The following is a 23,059-nucleotide window of genomic DNA, read 5'->3' on the forward strand; positions in this document are numbered from 1 at the left end:
GATTTTTCAAAAATATCCGATCTACAAGCTCGTAGCGCGGCACTCGGTGCCGCGCTACAAGCTTGTAGATCGGATATTTTTCAATAGCTAAAGTATAACATAATGCTTAAGTTAAAACACCAAAAGGGGGTTCCCGCCCAGAATGGATTAACTTCTTTGTAATCCAATTTAGTCGCCAAGCACTATTAGCCCACTCTCTGTTCATCGCCGCGGAATTGCATTTGTTGCTCAGTAACATTAGCCCGAGTGGACGTTTTATGAAGACGTATTGCGGTGGCGTTGTTAAGTGGGGCTTAATGATTTTTAATAACGTGACATAATTTTGTTGAGGGCAATGGCTTTGAGCGGGACATACCAAGAGAAGAATAAACAAGACCCGAATTAACCCATTCTGGGCGGGAACCCCTTTTGGTGTTTTAAGCATTATGTTCATAGCAAGATCATAGCACGGCACCGAGTGCCGCGCTATGAGCTTGTAGGTCTGCTATTTTTGAAAAGTATTGAAAATGTGGTGCAAATCTTTGAATATATATTCTTTCAGAGCTAACGTTTTAAGTCAAATCTTCTGCGGGGGGGGGGGGGGGGGGGGGGAACAACATATTTTCAGATGGGGGGGTCGGCGGCCAATTACATATATTTTTTAGGGTACTTGACATGAAATTTGAACCCGTACAAGTGTATAACTCTGACAGTATACAAATGCAACCAAATGAACCCTGAGGGGGGGGGGGGTCCTTGAAATGCAAAAGTTTGAGAACCAGTTGGCTTCCCACTATATAATAGCCATCACTCCGAATGTGGTTTCCCCACCCGCACACACACAACATGACCTCGGACCAGAGTGTAGAGTAGGAGAGTAGCGACACGCTTTGATCTCGCCGCAAAGCGGGTGCCTATGGGCTGTAGTTCCAAACATTGCTCCTATGGCTGGAACTATCCCCATTGAGATAGAATGAGCACTTCCGCATTCCACTGTTACAATGGGAGTCACACGCTAGTGTCGCCACTCTCTTACTAGATTACTCTGAGACAGACGGCCCTCTGGGATGCCCCGCCATGCATGCATGCTTGCATGCAGTGGTGGAAAGTAACTAAGTACTTTTACTTAAGTACTGTACTTAAGTACAATTTTGAGGTATTTGTACTTTACTTGAGTATTTCCAATTTCCATTACTTTTACTTCTACTCCACTACATCTCAGAGAGTAAAAGTACACATGTACTTTTACTTCACTACAATTATTTGAAAACTTTAGTTACTAGTTACTTTGGCGATTTTAAATAGTTGAAAATAGTTGCGACGCATTGTCAGCTTGTAGATCGGCTATTTTCAATAGATTTTGTACACATTTTGAACTTGTGAAATGGGACATTCTGCAATATGAGTACTTTTAGTACTTTAAGTACATTTTGATGCCGATGCTTTTGTACTTTTCCCCAAGTACATTTTCAATTCCGTACGTTTACTTGTAACAAAGTAGTTCTAAATTGCAGTATTGGTACTTTTACTTAAGTAAAACAATTGAGTACTTTTTCCACCACTGCATGCATGCATGCATGCAAAGGTCATGGACAGGTTGAGCACGCTGTAGGTGGGCGGGCGGGAGGGAGGAGGGTGCACGGAGAGACAATCCTTGTCTCTTGGCTAAAGGGATGAAGCTCTTTAACACGACACTTCCGTGACGGATAATTAGTCGCATACATTTTGCTCTGTTAATCTACTTACGAGTAAAGAAGCAGGTGTCTCTTATTGGCACAACTTCGTCAAACGAAGCCACTGCACAAGGCTGCAATGCTGTGTGTGTGTGTGTGTGTGTGCGTGCGTGTGCGCGTGCGCTCATGCGTGAGAGAGAGAGAGAGAGAGAGCAGAGCTGTTGGAAAGTTGCCAAGGTTCTGGTTCACTCGCCACGGAGACAAATCTTTCACGTTATACTCGACGCATTTAATGAAATCCCTGTAATTCCTTTGACCTCGCCGCCATTTGGACCTGGGCCACGCAGGGGGGAATGAAATACATTGAGCTTCCTCTACTAGCACACACACACGCACACACACACACACACACACACACACACACACACACACGCACGCACGCACGCTCATTTGAATCTCATTCACTTTGTCGCTCAATTACTGTCAGCTGCTGCAGGGCTAAACTTTTAAAGTGGATGTCTGGATGCATGAGCCGACACATTTTATTAGTCCACTGATTCTCAAACGTTTTTATTTCAAGGGCCTCTCATGACTCTGAGAGAGACTGCAGATGGAACCAAATGGACCCGGTAATTTGGTTCTATTTGTTGCACGCTCGAAATTACAGACCCGTAGGGGCACCATTAGGACCCCCCTCAGGGAACTCTTGAGGGGTGGGATGTGTGGTCGATGGAGCGTGTGTGAAGAGCAGTGTTGTTTTTGGCAGCAAAATTTTAATTTAGTTTTAGTCGTAGTCTTTTGAATAGTTTTCATTTAGTTTTAGTCACATTTTAGCCACCTGGAATGTGTTAGTGTTAGTCTAGTTTTAGTCGCCAAAACATTCCAGGTGACTAAAATGTGACTAAAACTACATTAAAACTATTCAAGAAACTATGAATCAAACTAAAATCAAAATTTGCTGGCAAAAACAACACTGTAGCCAAGTAGTGGTACATGCATCATTTGCCCTTCTATCGTTTCCTATTTGTCTCGTTCGATCCACCGCCACCAGGGGGCGCCAAAAGTCCCAGACCGCCACCATATATATCTTTTTTCATTTTAGATTTTTTTTTTTTTAAGTCTAAAAAAAAAACTTTTTTTTTACCATGTTATAAAACACGAAAAACACGTCCTTGGCGCTCCAGGACATCATGAAAAAGAAGTTAAATAAGTCCTTGGCGACCATTGAGTTAATGAGTGAATATAGAAGCCACAGAGCGGTCCAGGGGAGTCAGAATCCGCTGTAATCAGGCAAAACTCGAAATGCACGTGACTCATGGCAGTCCTTCACTCTTTTGTCCCCTCTCTCCTTTTCTTCTCCTCTCCATTATTATTTACGTCCCTCTCCTCCAACCGTCTCGCGGCCTGCGTCGTCCAGCTCCCAGCGGCGTAGTAGCGTGTTCTCTTCACCGTGTCGTGACGACTCGTGAGATAGTTACTTTTGTATCATGAGACTGTACAATGTGTACCGTGAGAACTTTCTGTTCCACGCTTAACCCATTTTGGGCGGGAACCCCTTTTGGTGTTTTAAGCATTATGTTATCCTTTAGCTGTTGAAAAATAGCAGATCTACAAGCTCGTAGCGCGGCACCGAGTGCCGCGCTACGAGCTTGTAGGTCTGCTATTTTTGAAAAATCGTGAAAATGTGGCGCAAATTTGGAATATATATTCTTTCAGAGCGAACGTTTTGAACTCAAATCTTTGTTTCTGGGGGGGGGGGGGGACGGGACACACCATATTTTCAGATGGGGGGCCCGGGAACAACATATTTTCAGATGGGGGTCGGAGGCCAATTACATCCTTGAGATGAAATAGATATAGAAACATAGTTTTTTCTGAAAACTGTCATGATTTAGAAGGCATTTGTAGAATCGTCTGGTCAAAATGGGTTAATGGAGGAGAACGCACATAATGGGCTCTCTCTCTCTCTCTCTCCTATTGCTGAGTGAAGGTGAACACGGACTGCTTTTTGCCACTCGAACACGTCCCTGGCTCTACTTTGTATTTTGTTCCTTCCGTCGGGGTATTGTGTTCTTCGCCACACAACAGTGTCATGTCAAGTAGCTGATCTGCGTCGCTTCGTGTCGCGTCGTGAGCTTAAACATTTTACCAAATTATCTATCTGTAAATGCCACCACATATCTGTACGTCTGTCTGTCTGTCTCTACGTGTTCTACAGCTGGAATGCACAAAGCTCCATTTGACTGGAACAATCTTCCTCTTTCCATAAGATCTGTGACGTCCCCTGGCTGCTTCAGGACTTCCCTGTATTCACACCTCAAAACAACCTGTTCATGCTACTAACACTGCCCGTACTGCTGTTTACTTCTGACCCCTGTTTCAAGTCACTGTACTGTACCCTCAATATGCTTGTCCAGAAAAAGTTGGGGGGATGGGGGAGTGGGTGGGAGAGGATGAGCAAGCTAACTATCTGTACATGTCTGTATTGTCTATTGTGCACTGTCTATTTGTGTAACTGCACTGTACTGTATGTAATGTTTTTTACCTGTGTACGGGACCCCCTCTAAAATGAGATGCCACATCTCAAGGGGCTATCCTTTCAATAAAATTCTGACCAAATTCTGACCAACTCGAGAACCGTTCGCCCCACCGACTTCAAATTCAACACGCGCGTTCCACGCCCCCCACACAGGGAGTGCAGTGCCCGGTGTCGAGTCGGTCGGACCCACGGTTGTCCAGAACCGCCACTAAACCGCCTCTGCCCGGGCTCTGGACAGGCCCCCTTCCCTGGGTCCATATATGGAGCTGGTCTGTTCTGACATCACAACACTCCATATTTGGGCATGCCTGACACAGAACTCCATATATAGGAATAAAGGAACACAGAGAGACAGATACAGAAATCTCCATATATGGGCATAAAAGGGACACAGACGGATGGGTGGAACGGGTACTCTGACACGGGTACAACGGGTATTGCATAGCCGGGTGTATGGGCATGGATCTCCAACTTCCATCGTTACCGACTCTGTGCTCTACAGGCAGGCATCGGTCTAGTTATTATAATTTTAGATTTTAATTAGCTTTTAAATAGCCTTTTAGCCTATATTGACATGCCCAACAACACAGTTAGTTCTTGACTGATTCATTTTCTGTTTTTGAGGGGCGCTAGCCCCTCCTATATACAGCTTTTTGTCCTAACTCGTGTCACATTTGCCATTGACAATGAAAGGAGAATTGACGCCATATGTGTGTAGAGCAAATCGACACGTTACGTCATGGTGACGTACGATGTTAAGAACGGCCCTCACTTCACTTCACACGGGGGTGATTTTCTTTTTTAATTTGTATATTTAGTCGTACATGTTGTATTGTAATTTATATTCAGGACCCCCAGGAAGACTATAGAGGCTCTTTCATGTGTCTCTGGGTCATTTCATTTTTGTCCGATAATCAATTAAATGGATTCATTTTGATTAACTCACTCCTCAGCCACCCCTGCCTTCCAGTGCTCACTCTGCACATGGCTGTGGGGGTTAACCGCTGACGTGTGACAAAACTCTCCGCTCTGCATGTCGTCATCATCATCATCATCACAGCGAGAGGGACATGTAAACCGTCCCTGTTAATCTGAGGCCGTCCGTCTACCGCCGACAGGACCGTCACCTTTGACCCCTGACCCCTGCAGTGTAGTGCTTTACACACTGGCCTATACTGTCGGACAAGCCGCCATGCAGCCAGCACAAACTAGGGCATTCACTTCTAGTCATTTTTACTAGTTGACTAGTTGGCTAGTTTACTAGTCGACTAGTTGTTTAACTACCTATTATGTAAAAAAAAACAAAATTAAAAAAATAAACGTATTTTTTTTTGGGGGGGAATAAATATTTGTACATTGAAAAATTGTGTACATGGTGACTATAACTATAATCTACCTGATCTTGAGGCCTACAAAATCGGGGGGGAAAAGAAAAAAAGATTATTATTATTTTTTTTTTTCAACTAGTCAACTAGTACGAACAAGGTCGACTAGTGGATTTACTAGTCGACTAGTAAACTAGTCGACTAGTTGCTTAATGCCCTAGCACAAACACACTGCACAGCTGCCCGGAGCTGCCAGTATCGGACTCCCCCACACAGCGAATGAAATTCAAATGAGCCTATCGTTTCTGCAGTATCCTAACGTTAACCGTGTGCGTGCGTGTGTGTGTAACCCATAAAATCAACACTATATGACTCCTGTTACACGCGCGTGCGTGCGTGCGTGCGTGCGTGCGTGCGTGCGTGCATGCGAGCAGAGAGCTGTTGGAAAGTTGCCACGGTTCTGGGTCACTCGCCACGGACGAATATTTCACTGAACTTGCTTGCATTTAATGAAATCCCTCTTAATTCTTCTGACCTCGCCATAAGGTGGCCCTGGGCCCAGGCAAGGGGGGGGAAATACCTCTCCAATGTAAATGATAAATACCTGTTGAGCCTCCACTACTCACACACACACACACACGCACACTCACATGCACGTGCGCTCGCGTAGAACAGAGAGTGATGACATTTGTTTTGAAGGGTGATGAGAAAGCACAGTATACTCCCTTTCATTTTATAAATGTCACGGGCAGCAGAGCCAAGCTATAGCGGTCGGTCAGGGGATGTACCGAACTGTCTCCGAGCAACAAGATCACTAATACTCTGTGATTAAAAAGCCGTGTTGCCAAGGCCACCCTCGTGGTTGAGGGACTCGCTCACTGTCCCTCTCTCCCATTGTTGAATGAATCGTGTACTCTGATCACGTGTCGTACTGTACTGTTACACGCCTTAACCCGTTTCAACTGAGACGGATTCTACAAAATGTCTTCTAAAATCATGACAGTTTTCTGAAAGACCTCATGTTTCTATGTCAGTCGTTCTCAAACATTCTCATGTCAAGGAGCCCAAAAATGATATGTATTTGGCCACCGACCCCCATCTGAAAACATGTTGTTCCAGGGACCACCCAGAAGCAAATATTTGAGTTAAAAATGTTCGCTCTGAAAGAATATATTCAAAGATTTGCGCCACATTTTCTCTAAAATGTACAGTGAGCAGGTAATGTTTGGGAAAATACAACACGTTATGTCTTACATATTGAATCCTACTATAAATGCGCCACGTCTCTGTGTGCGTGCGTACGTACGCGTGTGCCTGTGTGTGTGTACTGTTGTAATGCACGTAACTCAAGAACCGTTTGACCCACCGACTTCACATTCGACACACGCGTTCCACACCCCCACAGGGAGTGCAGTGCCAGGTATCGAGTCGGTCGGACCCACGGTTCTCCAGAACCACCACAAAAGGCTCTGGTCAGGCTCTGCCAGTGCCCAGTGGGCCTAATGAGGCCAACTCCTTTCACCTGGGCCAGGCTCTGCCAGTGGGCCTAATGAGGCCAACTCCTTTCACCTGTGCAATTTCCAGTCTCCTCGGCCAATTTGGGGCTCAACCAATCAGGCTCTGCCAGTGGGCCCAATTGATTGCCAAGTACACTTTTCAGTTTGCAGTCTTCACACACACATACACAGATCTCCATGTGGGACACCGGCTGACGAGTGCTATGGCAATGTATATCATTAGGTTCCCAAGTAGGCCCGTGGCCGACTGCGACGGGCACGTACAGGTCTAGTTATGTAAACCAGTGGTTCTCTATGTGGGGTCTCTGTCTCTGTCAGTGTTGTTTTTGACAGCAAACTCATAGTCTCTTTTTTTATTTTATTTTTATTTTTTTGCGGCTTTAGCCTTTATTTTATAGAGGGACAGACAGTAGGCTCACAGGAAATGGGGGAGAGAGATGGCGGAGTGACATGCAGTAAAGGCCGTCGGGATCAGGAGTCGAACCCGCGGCACACTGCCAGGCTCGGGCTACCGGCCAAGGTGCCTGGACCGCTGAGCCACGGCCCAGGCTCATAGTCTCTTGAATAGTTTTAATTTAGTTCATATTTTCATTTAGTCATATTTTAGTCACCTGGAATGTCTTAGTGTTAGTCTAGTTATAGTCGACTAAATATTATATGATTTTAGTCGACTAAATGTAGTTGATTTAGTCGAACAAAATGTATTTTGGTGGGCCTTGATGCCGTCGTAATGACTGTTTTTACACTTTCTGAAAATAGCCGATCTACAAGCTCACAACGCGTCGCAGCACGACGCGTTGTGAGCTTGTAGATCTGCTATTTTCAGCATGCAACTAATTGTAAAATGACTTATACTGGATCTCTTGTCCACTAGTCCCTTCCTAACATTTTAGTCTAGTTTTTATTTGTTGACGAACTTGTCAATACATTAAGCTTAGTTTTAGTCACCATAGCTTAGTTTTCATTTAGTTTCCATTTAGTTTTCGTCAGTGGAAAAAGGTAGTCGACGAACATTTTTCGTCTTAGTTTTAGTCAACGAAATCAACAATGTTTCTGTCTCTGTCCCTCTGTCTGTCTCTATCTATATCTCTGTCTCTGTCCCTCTGTCTGTCTCTATCTATATCTCTGTCTCTGTCCCTCTGTCTGTCTCCATCTATATCTCTGTCTCTGTCCCTCTGTCTGTCTCTCAGATGCGTACCCGGTGTCAGAGGTGGTCTACACGTGGACCCAGGGCGCCGCCAAGTCCGTGGTGGTAGCGGAGGACGGCTCCAGGCTCAACCAGTACCACCTCGTGGGGCAAACCGCCGGGACGGAGGACATAAGCACAAGCAGAGGTACAAAATAAAATAGTGAGTTAAATAGATTTGGAAAAAAAAGAAAATACTAGATTTGACTGCTAATGCTATCTTCCTTCTTGTGTTGAAGACTCAATCGTTTCTCAAACCCTTTTCATGTCAAGGACTCCCATTTTGAGAACGACTTGTCTAAGAAAGACACATGCTCATAGCAGAGGAGAGAGAGAGAGAGAGAGAGAGAGAGAGAGAGAGAGAGAGAGAGAGAGAGAAAGAGAGAGAGAGAGAAAGAGAGAGAGAGAGGGGGGGAGAGAGAGAGAGAGAGCCTGCGTGCGTGCGTGCGTGCGTGCGTGCGTGCGTGCGTGCGTGCGTGCGTGCGTGACTCATAATCTCACACTACGGCACAAAATAAGAGTGAATGGACTCACACACCACCAGCTGTCACCAACCGTACACAGTACAATCCATAGTAAAATCCAGAGTTGTACTCTGAGAGAGTACAAATGGACGTGTAATTAACTTTGAGAACACTAAATGAACACTGTGTATCCACGCATGGGGTGCAGTATGGTTTCTGAGCTTGCGTTGCCAAAACCAAATGAGAACCTGGAAACTCACCACATTTCAAGTAACAAACAAGAAAAAAAGAATTGCCGCTACTGCTATGCCCTATTATTGGACTGTGTCCAGGGGAGCATCAACATGTAAATGGAGCATGGATGTCACTGGATGAAGCTTTTAAGGCCTGACATCGAAATTAAAAAAAATTATTTTTAAAAAGTTTTTTTTTCTGAAAAACCCAATGTTTCTATATCAGTGGTTCTCAATATTTCATGTCAAGGACCCCAAAAATTATGTGAAATTGGCCGCCGACCTCCATCTGAAATATGTTGTTCCATGGACCCTCCAGAAGCAAAGATTTGAGTTAAAAACGTTCGCTCTGAAAGAATATATATTCAAAGATTTGCGACACATTTTCACGATTTTTCAAAAATAGCAGACCTACAAGTTCGTAGCGCGGCACTCGGTGCCACGCAGATTTAAGATCTGTTTGAAAGGTAGCAGCTCTGTTTACATGTGCAAGGTCCAGCGGTCTACTACTTGGTACAGATAGTAGTCCTTAGGGTGGTTGTAATCCATTGGCTATCCTTCTTTTGTCACAACAGTTCACAAACAGTGTTGCCAACTCTTGTGAGAGAAATAAGCCAACCCACCTCCAAAAACGAGCCCAAAACAAGCCAACTCTAGCGACATAAATTAGCCAAATCTTCCTTAAAAAAAAAAGCCAAAACAAGCCCAATAATATCGCCATATAATACTAATAAATACATATTTGATGCATTTGTCATTATAAATACTATGCATGTCTATGAATGTTTTGGTCATTTATTATACTATTACACACACAGTAGAGACACCAGACCTATTCTGTCACTCAATGTGATCTCTACAAGCCAACATGGCAACAGTCAAGAAGAGTATACAGTGTGGGCGGAGCTAAGTGAGGTGGTGAATGGTGTGGGCGGGGTCATTACCAGGGGATCAGGGTCATTGGGTAGATCCACCTACTCTGCCTGAGTACGCCACCAGAGACACAGATGTGCCGTTCCAACACTTCAGGGCTTGCCTGTACTTTTCCTAGCATTCTTTCTGGAAATACTTCTTTTCACTGTTTAAGCCTTGCTAATTCTTCTCTTTTGTTACCGAAAACCAGTGGTGGAAAAAGTACTCAATAGTTTTACTTAAGTAAAAGTACCAATACTGCAATTTAGAACTACTCGTTACAGTAAAAGCACGGCATTGAAAATGTACTTGAAGTACAAAAGTATCAGCATCAAAAAGTACTCATATTGCAGAATGTCCCATTTCACAAGTTCAAAATGTGTACAAAATCTATTGAAAATCGCAGATCTACAAGCTCACAATGTGAAACATTGTGAGTTTGTTGATCGGCTATTTTCAAATGGCCAGTTGAAGTGGTTAATGTATGTTTTCTAATCAATGTTAAAATCGCCATGGTAACTAGTAACTAAAGTTTTCAAATAATTGTACTGAAGTAAAAGTACAAATTTTGACTCTGAGATGTAGTGGAGTAGAAGTAAAAGTACTGGAAATTGGAAATACTCAAGTAAAGTACAAATACCTCAAAATTGTACTTAAGTACAGTACTAGTTACTTTCCGCCACTGCCGAAAACAAGTGTCCCTTTTTCGACACAAGAATCTGAATAGCATTTACAAATTGCCCTCCTTTCTCACCGACAATGTTTTGTCAATTTACTGACAGTTCTCCAAATGGCACATCCGTAGGCCTAATACTACTACACAGAGTTCTTGCTTATAAAAAATATCACATATTCTTTTTATTTAAAAAAAAATAATTCTATGATTTTGTAACCCATTTTTCACCCCTGTGTCAATTATCTAATGTGATCCTGGGCTCTACACACCCTCCGCCAACCTGGGGAGAGCAACGGACTTGAACTCATGCTTCCTTCATGCATAAGTGTCCAAGTTGCTCCTGTTTCCTGGTTGGAATAACGTGTCCCTTCCACGCGCTAAATCCAACCAGGGAACAGGAGCAACTTGGACACTCATGCATGAAGGAAGCATGAGTTCAAGTCCGTTGCTCTCCCCAGGTTGGCGGAGGGTGTGTAGAGCCCAGGATCACATTAGATAATTGACACAGGGGTGAAAGTTGAAGTTGAAGTTCCTTTCCCCTCCATCAGGCCCCCCCGGCTGGCCAGGGGGCACTATCTTTTTATATCAATGCTTTGCTATGGTATAGTATACATCTTGTCATTTCCCCCCCAAAATGCAAAGTTATAATGAAAATAGCAGATCTACAATTTCATCGCGTCGCCACACATTGTGAGCTTTTGATTTGGTGTAGTGTAGACTAGAGAGGAAAGGAGGCCCTTTGACTCCCAGGGGACCCCGGGCCAACTAAATCGACACTTGATTTTGCGATGCATATGCACGCAGCATACACATGCACACACACACACACACACACACACACACACACACACACACACACACACACACACACACACACACACACACACACACACACACACACACACACACACACACACACACACACAGGGGCTGAGCCCTCAGGGTTAATCTTCAGTCAACTGCCCATCAGCTTTTGCATAAGTAGATGACATCATCACTGGTCGGCTGCGGATTGGTCGGTCGGTTCGTGGGCTCTCCCCGGCTTGCTAGACTTGACTGTCGGTATAGTGTGTGCGTGCGTGTGTGCGTGCGTGCGCGTGTGTAATGTTTGTATTACAATACTCGTGTGGACCAAATGGCACCCATAGTAGAATTTGAGAAACGGATATGGTGGAGTTGTTGTCTCTAGAGATCATTTTGTAGAATTCTAAGAAAATCTTCATGCTGTGGTTCGGATTAAACATTTGGAGGTCATGTTTAGAGATCAGAGATTAGAGTAATGTCTGATTTACACTTCGCTCCGTGCCACGTGTGTGTGTGTGTCGTTTCACCCAGCAAGCGTGTTAGATTTGCTATTTTCCGGCTTATAGCCTTCCGGTTAAAAAGAAAAAAAAAGTCAAAATGGCATTCATAAAATGCACCCCGTTCCTAAAATGTTTGGTGTCCTCACAAGTATAGCTTCACAGACATGTCGCGTGTGTGTTGCTACGTGTGTGTGAGCAGGGATTGGACAGCGTGTTGGTACGTGTGTGTGAGCAGGGATTGGATTGCCCAAGCCGCGGCACATACACGGGGAGGGGGAGGGAAGTGAATAGACTGAAAGGCATCTGCTTAATACCCTTATGTAAACACACACACACACACACACACACACACACACACACACACACACACACGGAAATGCTATGGAAAAACTACGGACCCCCGTCCTTATTTTGTACAACACTGGTATTCCCAACCTGTGGGCTGTGGGCTGGGGGGGACGATAACACACACACTGAATCATTATGATATGATAATATGACATTAAAGGTAGGATACTGTAGCTTTACGTTGTGATAGTCTTACGTTGCTATTGAGTGTTAGCCTACTGTTCAGTAACAGGGACCTCCCCAGAAGCAAAGATTTGAGTTAAAAAACGTTCGCTCTGAAATAATATATATTCAAAGATTTGCACTACATTTTCACGATTTAAAAAAAATAGCAGACCTACAAGTTCGTATTGCGGCACTCGGTGCCGCGCTATGAGCTTGTAGATCTGCTATTTTTCAATAGCTAAAGCATAACAATGCTTAAAACACCAAAAGGGGTTCCCGTTCAGAAAATCCAGAGCGATTTACAATAAGCAAGAACAAAAAACATGGTAATACATCAAACAGTGGAATATCTATCCAAGGAAACTATGTGTGTGTATACACTATAGAGTGCTATGTCTACACAAAGTGCTATTTAAGTTACATAAGTTGAGCCTATATGCATACGCCTGCAGGAGGTCGAGGCCAGCAAGTATACAGCAAGTGCTGTGGGCTATAAGATGGAGTCTGAAGAGGTGCGTTTTCAGACTGCCGGCGGAAGATTGGGAGTGAATCTGCACCGGTTCTGATTGCAATGGGAAGTGTATTCCATAGTTTTGGAGCCAGAAGAGAAGGGAGAAGAGTTTGGGGACGTGTGGAGCGTTGTCCCGGCGTTTTTAGCGAAGGTGCTTCCAGCTTCCCTCTGAAACCTACTCCCCCGCCTGTTCTTTCTGGTTGACTGCTTGGCTCAAGCGCTCAGAGGGTTGATTGACTGGTTTCCTTATTGGTGTGTGGTCGGCAGCACCCTAGCCTGTCTTGGTTAGAACTGGTTAGCTGGCTGGATGCACAGTAAAGATTGACCCAGGCTAACGGTGGTGGTTACAGGCCCGTAGTTAGCCTGGCTGCTAAACTGGGAAGGCCCCCAGAGTGATTTCCCTGCACTTACATACGCCACTTGAACCATAACATCCATATTGTGGGAATGTGACATTGACATTCAATGAAAATACAGTAGCCTCTACGAGCAGGGCTGCTTTAATGGAAGGACTATATAGGTGCTGCAACCTTGGGGGGGGGGGGAAGAGTGAAAGAAAGACTATTACTGTGGGAGAAAAGAAAACATTGAAATATTGAAAAGAATTGTCTGCTGAAGAACTGGTCAAGTCAGTAAAGTATAAGCAATAAGCAATACAAGGGCAAAACTCTGAATCCCTGCCAATGGACAGATAATGGTAGCTGGTGTTATCAAGAGAAAGCGAGCCAGAGTGTCTTTTACAAGGTGTCTTTACTTTGATTACTATCCTCGAGCCGCTGGTGAGAATAACCCATTTTGACCTGAGATCAGATTCTAAAAAATGTCTTCTACATCCTGACAGTTTTCTGAAAAAGCTATGTTTCTATGGCAGTCGTTCTTCGATTTTCCAAAAATAGCAGACCTACAAGCTCGTAGCGCGCCACTCGGTGGCGCGCTATGAGCTTGTAGATCTGCTATTTTTCAATAGCTAAAGCATGACATAATGCTAACACCAAAAGGGGTTCCCGCCCCAAAATGGGATAAGCATTTTTTGAAGCACTTTTTTTTAAATAAATTGGACAAATGTAGCAGGACACATGTTCCGTTCATAGGTGCAGACGGGAATGTTTTGACTCTTGAATCAACTAATCTGAATTATCATCACCGTGTGGTTCTGCACTGTGATGCTGTGATTTTCGTTTGTTTTTTCATGTCAGCAGGGAATCATAGCTTCAAATTGACATAATTGGTTGTTCAGTTTGACCCACCAGTTTTTTGGAGATGTGGCTTATAGAGTATTAATGTCTTGCAGAAAACAGCTTTGAAAACAGGCTTGAAAAGGTTCACTTCTGTGGTCTCTTAACATTACACCTAGCTACACGTTTAAGCATTTATTGTCTCCACCAGGCCGAAGGCATGGGGAGAGAGTATGTTTTGCACTCCGTCCGTGTGTGTGTGTGTGTGTGTGTCCGTCCGTGTGTCCGTCCGTGTGTGTGTGTGTCCTTCCGTCCGTCCGTTACCAGCTAATCTCCGGCACCGTTAACCCGGTCGATGCCAAACTTTGCACACACACTCCCTGGATGCCAACGATGAACCTCTGCCCCACATTTTCCAGAACGGCCTGTTATAGCGCCACCATGAGGCAGCTTTTCACATGTTTTACCTAAAACTGCACCGATCTGCGTAAAACGTTGCATGCACACTCCCTAGAGGCCAAGGACAAACCGTTGACCTGCATTTTCCACATCTGCCTTTTATAGTGCCACCAGGAGGCCGACTTTTGTAAAACACATTTTTTGCTATTACTCCTCCAGATTCTGTCCAAAAATCTCACAAATCGTTACACACTATCTCTATGGTCATGTGCTCAAGTCGGATCTGTCCGATATTTCATATTCCATCCTAATTGGCTATAATTAGCTTTCACAGTTTGCAAGATTGCCCTGTTTTGAACAAAAGCCTCAAATCATGAACGCAGCATGCAATTTACGTGAAATCTTTCACACATTTTCTTACTAGGCTGAGGAATATATCCCACACTTTTCACATTGGCCTGTTATAGCGCCACCAACAGGTTGATTTTTGCAAAACACATTTTTGGAACAAAATGCCTCAAAAACATGTTTATATTAATCCTAAACATTTTGCCAAACATCTCACACAGTCCTATCCTCCTGGTGGAGACCTGTGTCCAGAAGGGCACTTTCTCTAGTTTCATATGTCGATGTCAGCTCTGATATTTATTTCAGACATGCTCTAGTATGCTCTAGTGCTTCCTCCAATAATCGCACCTTATTGGCTTGGCATTAGCCGGTGCTATGAATGACGCATCTGCAGTGCGCAGGTGCTTAAGAATGACGTATCTACCGGGACGTACGCCTTTTCATACGCACCCCTAGAGCCCTGCACAGGCCCAAAATATACTGCAGTTCTACAGCCCGGACCCGGTCCGAAGCCCGACAACCTTTTCTGACATGCCCTTTCACTGGCGCGCGTAGCAGCAGCTGCTGGTCATTATAACTCTATCTGTCCGATGCGCTCTGCTGTCTGCTGTCTGCTGCTTTCGCGCTGATAAAAAACATTAACCACAATAATACGTCTCGACTGTGCAAAACGAACTGGATCCTTTGTTGAAGTGGTGATTCTGAATGCATCTGTGACTGCTTGTGGAGCTCAGTCATCTCCTCCGACCAACAAACCGACGATTGGTGACAGAAACATATCCTTCATGTGTGTGTATACCAGATATTGTTGTTGTTGATGAGGACAGTAGAGAAGTGACCATTTTGGAAGTGCCATGTACATTTGACCACAGTCTGGAAGAGGCATTCCTTACCACGGTGCTTAAGTACCAGCGTCTTAAGGATGCTATTATACAGCTTGGCTACAAATGTAAACTACTTGTGTTCATATTTGGAAGCCTCGGTAATGTCCATAAATCAGTCGTGAGGGGCCTGCATATTGCAGGCATGCTCCAAGCCAAGAGCTAAGGCTTCGGTAAAATTCTGTTCAGTGTCTGCAATAATTGGCAGTCGCCATATATGGAGAAGGCGATGCTTTCTGTACCCGTGATCTGTATCCTGAAGCACAGTTTTTCAAGTTTGCCCATCCAACATTTTTTGTGTTCAAGAATTTCTTGTAAAATGTGAATGCAAATAAAGATGTGTGTGTGTGTGTGTGTGTGTGTGTGTGTGTGTGTGTGTGTGTGTGTGTGTGTGTGTGTGTGTGTGTGTGTGTGTGTGTGTGTGTGTGTGTGTGTGTGTGTGTGTGTGTGTGTGTGTGTGTGTGTGTGTGCGTGCGTGCGTGCGTGCGTGCGTGCGTGCGCGTGCGTGCGTGTGCGTGTGCTTATAGTGCAAAGTGCAAAACAGGAGAGACTTTGCAGATCTTGCAATGCAACGTAAAACACTTTCTCGCTACATTTTAGGATTGCGATGACTTTCTACATCACACGGCAGGCACGTCGACAGAGGTGGACTTGTGCAACCCGAGGCAATTAACCCATTTTGTACTGAAGTTGAAAATCCTATAATTTTTCTGAAAAACCCATGTTTCTATGTCAGTGGTGCTCAACCTTTTTCATGTCAAGGACCCTCAGAATTATTTCTATTGTGCCACGGACCCCCATCTCAAAATATGTAGTTCCAGGGACCCCCCAGAAGCCAATATTTGAGTTAAAAATGTTCGCTCTGAAATGTATATTCAAAGATTTGTGCCACATTTTCACGACTTTTAAAAAATAGCAGACCTACAAGCTCATAGCGCGGCACTCGGTGCCGCGCTATGAGCTTGTAGATCTGCTATTTTGTGTTAAATCCTAGATATTAATACATGAATAAGACTGTGTTTGCAATTTCCTCAAGTCAAGCAAAGTACATTGAGATAGATTTATTGATTGATTGGTTGATTGATTACTTTACTAGTCAGAAATGTAAGCAGCACGTGGTACTGTCGACATAACACAAAAACGTCCCGTGGACTCGTTTCCATTGTGCTCCTTGTCCCTGGCCTTGAGCCAGGCAGGCAGGCTCTAGAAGTTCGATTTTTAAATAATCTCAGCAAACCGGGTTCAATTCCGGGGTAGAATAGGAAAGTTACGTAGTGTTGCTTTAAGGGCCGATAGCGAGCCGGTGTTGTTTGCACCGAGCGGTGGCCCTGCTGTGTTGACTCGGCACCCATATCAGAGTCTCACACCGATACGGGGAGAATCATGGCAGTTGCAGTCTGGGCTCTGTGGGGAAATACATAGACGTACTTGACATGAACCATGGTTTAACCCATTTAGACCTGAGGACGATTCTACAAATGTCTTCTAAATCCTGACAACTTTTCTGAAAAACCCTATGTTTCTATGTCAGTCGTTCTCAAACATTTTCATGTCAAGGATCCCTAGAATTATATGTATTTGGCCGCCGACCCCCATCTGAAAATATGTTGTTCCAGGGACTCCCCCCCCAAGATGCAAAGATATGAATTAAAAACGTTCGCTGTGAAAGAATATATAGTCAAAGATTTGCGCCACATTTTCACGATTTTTCAAAAATAGCAGATCTACAAGCTAGCGCGGCACTCTATGAGCTTGTAGATCTGCTATTTTTCAATAGCTAAATTATAACATAATGCACCAAAAGGGGTTCCCGCTCAGAATGGATTAAACAAGATTAGGAAACACTAATCTACACTTCAAGAAACGAGCCCTCAAAGAACGCAGGGCAATATTTAAAAGAGACTTTACAGAAAAACAAGCCCAAACAAGTCAGTTTGAAACGAGTAAAGAGAAACAAGTGATGATTTATTCAATAGTTTTCAAAATGTTTCCCTCTGCGAGACATGTCTTGACACTGGGGACTGCATACAAATGAAATGAAATAAAAAGTGAAATTACTCTTTTTTTCCCCGTGAGTAATGAGCCCAACAACACTGTCCCTGAGCGTCTGCACGTTGCAGATGCATCACGGAGACAATAACATCTAAGCAACGTTAAGCGCTAACACTGATGCCAGCACGGTAGAAAACAATTGCCTATAGAGGTGAGATCAACTGTCTCCCTTTTAAAAGCATTTTGGACTGAGGTCGATTAAAGAAAAGGCTTCTAAATCCTAAAATTTTTTCTGAAAAAAACATGTTTCTATGTCAGTGGTGCTCAACCTTTTTCATATCAAGGACCCCCAGAATTATCTCTATTGGGCCACGGACCCCCATCTCAAAATATGTAGTTCCAGGGACCCCCCAGAAGCCAATATTTTAGTTAAAAATGTTCGCTCTGAAATATATGTTCAAAGATTTGCGGCCCTTTTTTTCACGACTTTTCAAAAATAGCAGTCCTACCTGCTCGTAGCGCGCCACTCGGTGGCGCGCTATGAGCTTGTAGATCTGCTATTTTCCAATAGCTAAAGTATAACAGAATGCTTAAAACACCAACAGGGGTTCCCGCCCAAAATGGGTTAAAAGCATTTGAACACTGGACTAATTAATGTGTGTCGTTGTATATCGTCGCTGTCGGGTGGAAATGCGTTCGAAATGTATTTAGTTCTGAACCCATTTAGGCCTGACGTCGAAATCTAAAGAAAATGTCTTCTAAATCCTAACAGTTTTCTGAAATACCTATGTTTCTATGTCAGTGGTTCTCAAACTATTTCATGTCGAGGACCCCCAAAAATGATATGTTATTGGCCGCCGATCCCCATCTGAAAATATGTTGTTTCAAGGGACCTCCCCAGAAGCAAAGATTTGAGTTAAAAAAAAACGTACGTTTGAAAGAATATACGTTCAAAGATTTGCGCCACATTTTCAGGATATTTAAAAAATAGCAGATCTACAAGCTCGTAGCGTGGCACAGAGTGCCGCGCTACGAGCTTGTAGATCTTCTATTTTTCAATAGTTAAAGTATAACATAATGCTTTTAAAGGGGTTCCCGCCCTGAATAGGTTAAATTTGGAGGCGGTTTAATATTGACGCCTGTTTGTTTTGATGCATTTTAATTACATGTAGCGCAGAGGGAAGTGGAGGTTTTCTGCTCTGTTTTTGTGTTATCAGAAGCAAGATGTGTTTCTAGCGGTTGTTCTCAAAGTGTGGTCCTCAGGCACCCTCTGGGATCCTCAGGGGGGATTCCAAATGGACCCTTAACCCTGCAGGAAGGGAACCCCTTTTTGTGTTTTTTAAGCCATTTTGACCTGAGATCAGATTCTAAAAATGTCTTCTACATCCTGACAGTTTTCTGAAAAAGCTATGTTTCTATGTCAGTCTTTCTTCGATTTTTCAAAAATAACAGACCTACAAGCTCGTAGAGCGCCACTCGGTGGCGCGCTATGAGCTTGTAGGTCTGCTATTTTTCAATAGCTAAAGCATAACATAATGCTAACACCAAAAGGGGTTCCCGCCCAACATGGGTTAAGCCTTATGTTATACTTTAGCTATTGGAAAGATAGCAGATCTACAACCTCGCCTGAAAACGGTCATGATTTAGAAGACGTTTATTAGAATCAGTTCTCAGGTCTAAATGCGTTAATAGATACAGTATGTAACTCTGAGAGTTATGGGGGTCGTTGGAATGAAACTGCTGTTTTTATAGAGAGATCGACCTTCACACTGTGAATGAGAGTCAGTCGCAACTTAGCCTCGGAAACCCAGACGTTTTTATTTCCAGGGAGAAAAAAAAAAGTCTGGGACCGAGACCACTTCAATTCGGCATAGAGTAGCGCAAACGTCGATCACTCTCTGCTGATTTCTGATCGTCTGCACCTTTGTTAAATTGACGCACACACGTACACACACACACACACACACACACTCCTCTCTCTCTCTGTCGCTCTAATTAATTAGTCTCATGTCGCGCAGCTGTGTCTAGAATCCGCCGGGAGCTGCCTATGCCATAGAAAGCATAGGTGGACCCCAGGATAGTCGCAACTTAAGTAGGGTTATGTTTTTTTACAAATTGAGTTATATAAAGTCGTTTCGAGCCAATTAAGGCTCTTCATCTGGTCAAAAGGAACGTCGTCAATGAAGTATAGCTTTTTGGAGCAGATGAGTGTGCGTGTTCTTTTCTCTTTCTCTGATGCTACTTTTGAACCCCCCTTGAGGACCCCCTTGAAAATGAGTTGCTGCAACTCAAGGGAATACCCTTTAGTGAAATTTCAAATAAATAACCCAGCACCTCTACCAAGTGATGTGCGTATTCTATTATTCATCATTCATAGTTGTGCATTCTTGAGACCCGTGATCAGCCAAAAGACTGAACTTATAAAAAATAGCATCCAAACCATAGAAACAAACGTATGGAGCTGCTTTTGTGTCAAACACTGAAGACTAAATTAGATTTGTTGATTTTCTATTTTGTGCTTTTTGTCTTTTTTTGTCTTTTTTTTTTCTAATATTTTTTATCCCACCATTTTGCAACCCATTTTTTCACCCAGTGTCAATTATCTAATGTAATCCTGGGCGCTAGACTTCCTCTGCCAACCTGGGGGGGGGGGGGGGGGGGGGGGCAGCGGACTGACCTCATGCTTCCTTCTATGCATGAGGAGTCCAAGCTGCTTCTTTTCACCTAACGGGGGGAGTTTCCCCGGCCGGACGTATACAGCGCGTGGAAGGAACACGTTATTCCGACCAGTTCCTTTCCCCTCCATTAGGCGCCCTGGCTGGCCAGGGGGATGTGCTTTTTGTCTTTTGGGACAGATAATAGCCGTTTGTATCCCACCACCACAATACAATCATTTACAAAAAATAATAATATATAGAATGTATATAGAATAATACATGTAGCTCTTTTCCCCAAAGTATTTTCCATTCACCCTTTCACACCGATGGCAGAGGAAAACAACCTGCTCATCATGAGCAGTGAGGGCTTCAGTGTCTTGCTCAGGGACATGCAGCCAAGAGGAGCCAGGAATTCGAACCGGCAACTGTCTTTTTTGAGCAAGTGCCACGCATGTATATTGTTAGTTTGTGAACTTTGTGGCCAAACACCGGGGGAATGTTAGGGAAGATGTTGTAGTTAGAACAAATCGTTGCTTATTGGCCAGAAACCTCCTATCTCCAATAATCTAACGTTGTGTGTTTTTTTTCCCTCGTAATTAATTAATGCTATGCAGGGACAAATTAGCCATTGGGCCAGTGGGGCCGTGGCCCAGGGGCCCTTGGTTCTCAGGGGCCCTTCAGGGAAATTGGACCGTGCGGTACTGGGTTTGAGGCCCTGAAAAGGGCTCCTGGTGCCCTTCATTGGCCATTGATTTTGTTAAATTTAGGTCAAAAAGATGATAAAAACACGGAAAAACACAAAAATGTCGCGCGCATGCACGCTATGGGGGCCCTGCAAAACTTACCAGCCCAGGGGCCCTCGTGGGGGTTAATCCGTCCCTGATGCTATGCCCTACTACTACTTGATCACACCACAGCATCACACGAAAGTATCAAAAGTAGCGGATCCACATGCTTTGTTTAGAGACAAATGATCCTCTCCAAACTGATATTGGGAAGACCTCATGCAATCATAAGATACTTTACTTTACTTTATGATGGATCCCCATTAGAACGTACTTGCAAAAGCATGGCTATTCTTCCTGGGGTCCAGTACACACAAACACAACACAGCATTCATTCACCACAACACACAACAATGAACTAAGCTCCAGGTATTTTGCGGCAGGTGAGCTGCCTGTGTGTCAGTGTAGGCCTATAGAGCGTCGCAGTCCCGCCCCCTACCAGGGCCCAGGAAATGATTCCCCGTTCATTTTCCTCGTAGACATTTCAAAAAGTATTTATTTAAAGACCTTTTAAGCCTCGTACAAAGCCAACTCGAGTTGTGACAAAAAAATGTTTTGGGCCGAACAAATAATTAGAAAGAAGACAAAAAAAACGGCAGGTTTCAACACTTTTTTTTGTTGTTTTTCTTCTTTGTAATTATTTGTTTGGTCCAAAATATTGTGTTTGTTGTCATGATTTGTCACAACTCGAGTTGGCTTCGTACGACGCGTAAAAGGTCTTTAAATAAATACTTTTTGAAATGTCTTTGGGAAAAAAGCATTGGGAATTATTTCCTGGGCCTGGCGTCGTCATGAAAGGGGGCAGGACTGCGACGCTCTATACTGAAGTCATTACCCCGATTGGTAGACTTAATGTAACCCATCTCATGAGGGTTTATAATGGAGGGGGAACCCCACTCTACAACTTGGCACAAAGGTACATTTTGGGCCATGTACAGGCAAAGATTCTGACAACTTTTGGTTAGATGGGTGGATGGATGGATGGATCAATGAATGTGATCATTTCCAGTGTTGCCAACTCTTGTGAGAGAAATAAGCCAACCCACCTCCAAAAACAAGTCCAAGACAAGCCAACTCAAGCAACATAAATAAGCCAAATCTTCCCTCTAAAAAACAAGCCAATTTTTTTAAACAAGCCCAAAAAACCGCAACCCGCGACTCAGGGGAAAAAAACGCAACTCTGGAAAAAAAACAAGCCAACTTTGGCGGGAAACAAGGCATGGCAACCATGATCATTTCATCAGGTATCAAGGATCTCTTCAAGAGAGACCTGGCAACAAACAAAAGGAAAAGAGCTGAACGTCTGGAATGAATGAATGGATGCCTGACTTGCAGCTCTCTTTAATTAGCATGCCCTAATCTTAGAAGAAGCATTTCCCTACGGGGCTAAATTAAGTAATAGATTAGTACGGAGGTCTTCTTTTTTAAAGGCTTTATACACCTTTTAAGGACATGACTTTGCTCCTTTACAGACAACAGGATTGCACTGGAACGTAAGTAACTCAACATATACGGTAGCATACAAAGGTATAGCAGGGGAAACGGCCATGCAACGAAAACAGACCACGACAAATATAAGCAGCAGTTCTTTAAAGGAGCATTCAGTGATTTGGGTGATTTGGAAAAAAAACCCGGTCCACCCCGGTAACAAGATGTGCACATGCACACGCTCTACAGTGGGGGAAGTACAACAGACCAACAGCACGTGCACCAAGGCCCGCCCCACTCGATCATGATTGGAGGAAGGCCCCTCTCATCCTGATTGGATGAAGGCTTTGCCACCCAAAGCCCAAACCGAAACTAGGGTTTTTTGACCCCAGGGGTTAACTGGGGACAGGGAGGAACTCCTTATATGGTCAGCACGCTTTATAGTAGGGAGGATTATCCAAAAAATAAGAAAAAATAAGTGATATTTGAATTAAGTGAAATCACTGAATATACCTTTAACCCGTTTTGAACTGAGATCAGATTCTAAAAATGTCTTCTACAT

The 23,059-nt window shown here is 43.9% G+C and overlaps 2 protein-coding genes across 2 annotated transcripts in view; one reads left to right on the forward strand and one right to left on the reverse strand.

Moving 5' to 3' along the window:
* LOC306917422 (gamma-aminobutyric acid receptor subunit beta-3-like) overlaps positions 1–23,059 on the reverse strand; it is a gene marked incomplete at its 3' end in the record, with an annotated part of 169,509 nt that overhangs the window by 145,586 nt on the left and 864 nt on the right. The window lies entirely within an intron of this gene.
* Positions 1–23,059, forward strand: part of LOC306917419 (gamma-aminobutyric acid receptor subunit alpha-5-like) — a gene marked incomplete at its 5' end in the record, with an annotated part of 104,152 nt that overhangs the window by 32,764 nt on the left and 48,329 nt on the right. The window contains one exon of the mRNA XM_079495644.1: positions 8,224–8,367. Coding sequence (XP_079351770.1) covers positions 8,224–8,367 — 144 coding nt within the window. The remainder of the gene's footprint in view (positions 1–8,223; positions 8,368–23,059) is intronic.

Source organism: Electrona antarctica (assembly GCF_951216825.1).
Source record: "Electrona antarctica genome assembly, chromosome: 24".
Classification (NCBI taxonomy): domain Eukaryota; kingdom Metazoa; phylum Chordata; class Actinopteri; order Myctophiformes; family Myctophidae; genus Electrona; species Electrona antarctica.